General features: G+C 56.9%; 1 protein-coding gene across 1 annotated transcript; it reads left to right on the top strand.

Annotated features, from left to right (window-relative positions):
• Nucleotides 1-285: 285 nt before the first annotated feature.
• On the top strand, nucleotides 286-4718 carry LOC122546554 (E3 ubiquitin-protein ligase RNF31-like). Its single transcript, XM_043685241.1, has 3 exons — nucleotides 286-546; nucleotides 4015-4278; nucleotides 4476-4718. Exons 1-3 carry the CDS (start codon nucleotides 346-348, stop codon nucleotides 4716-4718), a joined length of 708 nt encoding a protein of 235 aa, XP_043541176.1. The 5' UTR covers nucleotides 286-345.
• Nucleotides 4719-5539: the final 821 nt, after the last annotated feature.

Below are 5539 nucleotides of genomic sequence, written 5' to 3'. Positions count from 1 at the left end.
CGCAAGGCTAACCCTCGCTGGGCGGTGGTAGGGGGTTACTCAAATCTCTGAGGGGGAGTGTGTTCCTGTGAGCAACTGGTTCTTTCTGATACAAAAACAGAAATTGTTTGTCTCTCTCTTTCTGCTTTGTCTCTCTCTCTCTCTCTCTCTGTGCGTCTCTCTCATTCTCTCTCTCTCTCTCTCATTCTTTCTTTCTTTATTTCTCTCTCTCTACCTCTCTCTCTCTCTTGCTTTGTCTGTCTCTCTCTGTCTGTCTCACCCACCTCCTGTCTACCCCCTCGCACACAGGGCTGGCAGTGCCAGTTCTGCACCTACCTGAACGTGACCCTGGGCCGGATCTGCGAGATGTGCGACCGGACCAACGCCACCCTGGCTGGGCACAGCCATGGCCAGGCCGGGGTGAGCCCCCGTGCCCAGCAGCACAGGCCGGAGGAGCTTGTGGGAGTGGGGGAGTCGCTGGCGGCCGGAGGTGCTGGTGAGCTGGCGGACCATGCTAGGCAGGAGGAGATGCGGGCAGCCGGACTGCGCCTGGTGCAGATGATCCGCGTGAGTAGGCCGCCATCTTGGATCGCTCCCGCCGTGTTCCAAGCGCCCCACCCTCTTGCATTTGACCTCCCACAATGCATCGCACCACACTGGGCCGGACGGAACTCCCTTGGCCGCCACCTTGGATCGCTCCCGCCGTGTTCCAAGCGCCCACCTTCACACATTCGACCTCCCACAATGCATCACACCACACTGGGCCGGATGGAACTCCCTTGGCCGCCATCTTGGATCGCTCCCGCCGTGTTCCAAGCGCCCCACCCTCTTGCATTAGACCTCCCACAATGCATCACTCCACACCTGGCCGGACGCAACTCCCTCGGCCAAATCCCATCCCGACTTTCCAACTGGTCTATGTCCTGCCATATCCTTTGAGAACCTTGCTCACTGTCCACAACTCCATCACTCTCTCTGTCATTTAAAGCGTTGGCAGACAGCAGTGGTGGTGGTACTGATCCCTGCGGGACACCCCTATTGACTGAGCTCCCAGTCAGAAATCGCCCCAGCCCACCTCTCCTCTGTGTTCTCAGACCGAGCCAATATGTCACCTCCCCGCAGATCTCACTGGGCGTAATCTTGTGGACCAGCCTCCTGCAAGGGACCTTGTTGAATACTTTAGTCAAGTCCTTCCACTGCCAACCCCCCTCATCGATCACCTTCGTCACTTCCCCACAATGTGGGGCAAGACATCCCGTGCACAAAGCCACGCTGACGGTCCCTCATGAATCCCTTCTCTTCCAAATGCAAGGGAATCCCTGTCCCTGGCAATCTCCCACTGACATAGGGCTGACAGGCCGACCCTTCCCCGGATTATCCTCATGGCCTACTCTCCAATCTCCCCGGACCTTCGTTGTGGCTAATGAGGAGACACAAATCCTCGGCTCCCTCGGTATCCTGGGATTCGATCCCATCTGGATCTGGGCGATGGTGTCGACCTTCAATGGTTTTCAGCACACCCGACCTCACCTCCTCCCTCACGCCCCAGAATATCGACAGAGCCCTGGCAAATAGAACCATAGAGATGTACAGCACGGAAACAGACCCTTCGACCCAACTCGTCCATGCTGACCCAGATATCCCGAACCTAATCGAGTCCCATTTGCCAGCACTTGGCCCATATCCATCCAAACCCTTCCTATTCCTGCCCCCATCCAGCTTTTAACTGCTGTCATTGTACCAGCCCCCACCACTTCCTCTGGCAGCTCATTCCACGCACGCACCACCCTCTGTGTGAAAAAGGTCTCTTTTAAATCTTTTCCCTCCTCACCCTAAACCTATCAGAGGGTCGGTGTGGACTTGTTGGGCCGAAGGGCCTGTTTCCACGCTGTAGGGAATCTAATCTAATCTATGCCCCTCTAGTTCTCGACTCCCCGACCCCAGGGAAAAGACTTTGCCTATTTACCCTATCCACGCCCCTCGTAATTTTATAAACCTCTATAAGGTCACCCCTCAGCCTCCGACGCTCCAGGGAAAACAGCCCCAGCCTGTTCAGTGTCTCCCTGTAGCTCAAACCCTCCAACATCCTTGTACAACTTGTCCGAACCCTTTCAAGTTTCACAACATCCTTCCTGGAGCAGGGAGACAGAATTAGATTAGATGAGATTAGATTAGATTAGATTACAGTGTGGAAACAGGCCCTTCGGCCCAACAAGTCCACACCGACCCGCCGAAGCGAAACCCACCCATACCCCTACATTTACCCCTTACCTAACACTACGGGCAATTTAGTTTGGCCAATTCACCTGGCCCTGCACATCTTTGGACTGTGGGAGGAAACCGGAGCACCCGGAGGGTGCATGCAATATTCCAACAGTGGCCCTAACCAATGTCCTGTACAGCCGCAACATGACCTCCCAACTCCTGTACTCAATACTCTGACCTATAAAGGCAAGTGTACTGAACGCCTTCCTCATTATCCTGTCTCCCTGGGACACCACACAGAGGGTGGTGCGTGTGTGGAATGAGCTGCCAGAGGAAGTGGTGGAGGCTGGTACAATGACAGCATTTCAAAGGCATCTGGATGGGGACATGAATAGGGAGGGTTTGGAGGGATATGGGCCAAGTGCTGGCAGGTGGGACTAGATTAGGTTAGGGATATCTGGGTCGGCATTGAGTGGTTGCTGCATGAGTGTACATAGACTCTGTTTTCTAAGTGCTGTTGGAGGAGCGGGCGTATGGCTGGGCTGCTGTGTTACCCTGTGCCTGGTGGGTATTGGAGTGAAGGTGGAGTGTTGCCCTGTGCCCGGTGGGTATTGGAATGAAGGCGTGTTGCCCTGTGCTCGGGTATCGGAGTGAAGGTAGCGTGTTGCCCTGTGCCCGGTGGGTATTGGAGTGAAGGTGGCGTGTTGCCCTGTGCCCGGTGGGTATTGGAGTGAAGGTGGCGTGTTGCCCTGTGCCCGGTGGGTATTGGAGTGAAGGTGGCGTGTTGCCCTGTGCCCGGTGGGTATTGGAGTGAAGGTGGCGTGTTGCCCTGTGCCCGGTGGGTATTGGAGTGAAGGTGGCGTGTTGCCCTGTGCCCGGTGGGTATTGGAGTGAAGGTGGCGTGTTGCCCTGTGCCCGGTGGGTATTGGAGTGAAGGTGGCGTGTTGCCCTGTGCCCGGTGGGTATTGGAGTGAAGGTGGCGTGTTGCCCTGTGCCCGGTGGGTATTGGAGTGAAGGTGGCGTGTTGCCCTGTGCCCGGTGGGTATTGGAGTGAAGGTGGCGTGTTGCCCTGTGCCCGGTGGGTATTGGAGTGAAGGTGGCGTGTTGCCCTGTGCCCGGTGGGTATTGGAGTGAAGGTGGCGTGTTGCCCTGTGCCCGGTGGGTATTGGAGTGAAGGTGGCGTGTTGCCCTGTGCCCGGTGGGTATTGGAGTGAAGGTGGCGTGTTGCCCTGTGCCCGGTGGGTATTGGAGTGAAGGTGGCGTGTTGCCCTGTGCCCGGTGGGTATTGGAATGAGGGCGTGTTGCCCTGTGCTCGGGTATCGGAGTGAAGGTAGCGTGTTGCCCTGTGCCCGGTGGGTATTGGAGTGAAGGTGGCGTGTTGCCCTGTGCCCGGTGGGTATTGGAGTGAAGGTGGCGTGTTGCCCTGTGCCCGGTGGGTATTGGAGTGAAGGTGGCGTGTTGCCCTGTGCCCGGTGGGTATTGGAGTGAAGGTGGCGTGTTGCCCTGTGCCCGGTGGGTATTGGAGTGAAGGTGGCGTGTTGCCTTGTGCCCGGTGGGTATTGGAGTGAAGGTGGCGTGTTGCCTTGTGCCCGGTGGGTATTGGAGTGAAGGTGGCGTGTTGCCTTGTGCCCGGTGGGTATTGGAGTGAAGGTGGCGTGTTGCCTTGTGCCCGGTGGGTATTGGAGTGAAGGTGGCGTGTTGCCTTGTGCCCGGTGGGTATTGGAGTGAAGGTGGCGTGTTGCCTTGTGCCCGGTGGGTATTGGAGTGAAGGTGGCGTGTTGCCTTGTGCCCGGTGGGTGTTGCAGTGACGGTCCCGTGTTGTGTTCACAGATGGGCGAGGAGCAGCTGGTGAGCCCCGAGGAAGTGTGCTGTGCTCTCCGCAGCTCGGGCACAGAGGAGCCCCTGGCCTGGCTGCAGACGGAGCTGCCCCAGATGCTGGACAGTATCGCCGACCTGGCCTCCCAGAAAGGCCACACCATGGCCCAGGACCAGGTGGGCCCTGTCTCCAGGGACGAGGCGCGTCAGGCCTGGCTACACGCTGCGGGGGACTTCGAGGAGGCTGTGGGAGAGTGCGTCAGGAGCCGGGCTCACAAGGTAGGGGAGCGGGAGGGGGAGGTACCGTTTTGATAAACTAAACGTTTTAAGGCTGCCCGATGGTTCTTGGATTGAAATCCCCAAACTTTTCTCCCAATTTGATCATACTTGGGTTTGCTGAGGGGTGTTTTATGTGAAGGAATGACATCTTGCTGTGTAATTTATTTGAAAATCCCCCCCCCCCCCCCCTTTTCCAGTTCCGGGAGATCTGCGCCATGGGCTTCTCCGACCAGCAGGAGGTGCTGCAAGCTCTCTACATGAACAGGGGCGATGTGGACAAGGCTGTCATCGACCTGCAACGCCAACTCCTTGAACCGTTCCACACACACATCTGGCAGGAGGACGAGGTGTCCATTCAACTGGACCATCCCAACAGAGAGGTCAGTGGGCATGGGCTGGGTTCAGGGGGGTACGGGAAACCAGCCCGACGGAGAGGTTAGCGGGCTCAGGGTAGGGGGGTCAGGGGCTCCCCTTTTTGCCACGATTGGCCAATGACTTCAAAACTCCACTCAACATGGTTGGCCAACGCTCATCAACTCCCTCACATCCATAGTTGGCCAATGCCCCTCAACACCTACATCTCCATAGTTGGCCAACGTCCCTCAACACCTACATCTCCATAGTCGGCCAACGCCCCTCAACACCTACATAGTCAGCCAATGCCCTTCCACTCTCTCAGCTTTATAGTTGGCCAATGCCCTTCAACATCTACATCTCCATAGTTAGCCAACGCCCCTCAACTCCCACATCTCTATGTAGTCAGCCAACGCCCTTCAACTCCCTCAGCTCCATAGTCGGTCAAGACCCCTCAACTCCGTGAGCTCCATAGTCGGCCAACGCACTTCAACACCTACATCTCCATAGTCGGCCAACACCCTTCAACACCTACATCTCCATAGTCGGCCAACGCACTTCAACGCCCACATCTCCATAGTCGGCCAACACCCTTCAACACCTACATCTCCATAGCCGGCCAACGTTGTTCAACGCCCACATCGCCATAGTCAGCTAACGCCCTTCAGCACTTACACCTCCAGAGTCGGCCAACACCCCTCAACTCCCGTGTCTCCATAGTCGGCCTATGTCCTTTGATCCTCTGACCGCTGACCCCCGTCCAACACCGGCACCTCCAAATCCTGTTGCGTGTTGGACTGGGGTCGACAAAGTTAAAAATCTCCATAACCACCTGATGAAGGAGCGTCGCTCCGAAAGCTAGTGCTTCCAAATAAACCTGTTGGACTATAACCTAGTGTTGTGTGTG

Source organism: Chiloscyllium plagiosum, unplaced genomic scaffold, assembly GCF_004010195.1.
Source record: "Chiloscyllium plagiosum isolate BGI_BamShark_2017 unplaced genomic scaffold, ASM401019v2 scaf_38897, whole genome shotgun sequence".
Lineage (NCBI taxonomy): Eukaryota > Metazoa > Chordata > Chondrichthyes > Orectolobiformes > Hemiscylliidae > Chiloscyllium > Chiloscyllium plagiosum.
Note: the sequence above shows the minus strand (reverse complement) of the source record. Positions and strands in the feature narration are given on the sequence as shown.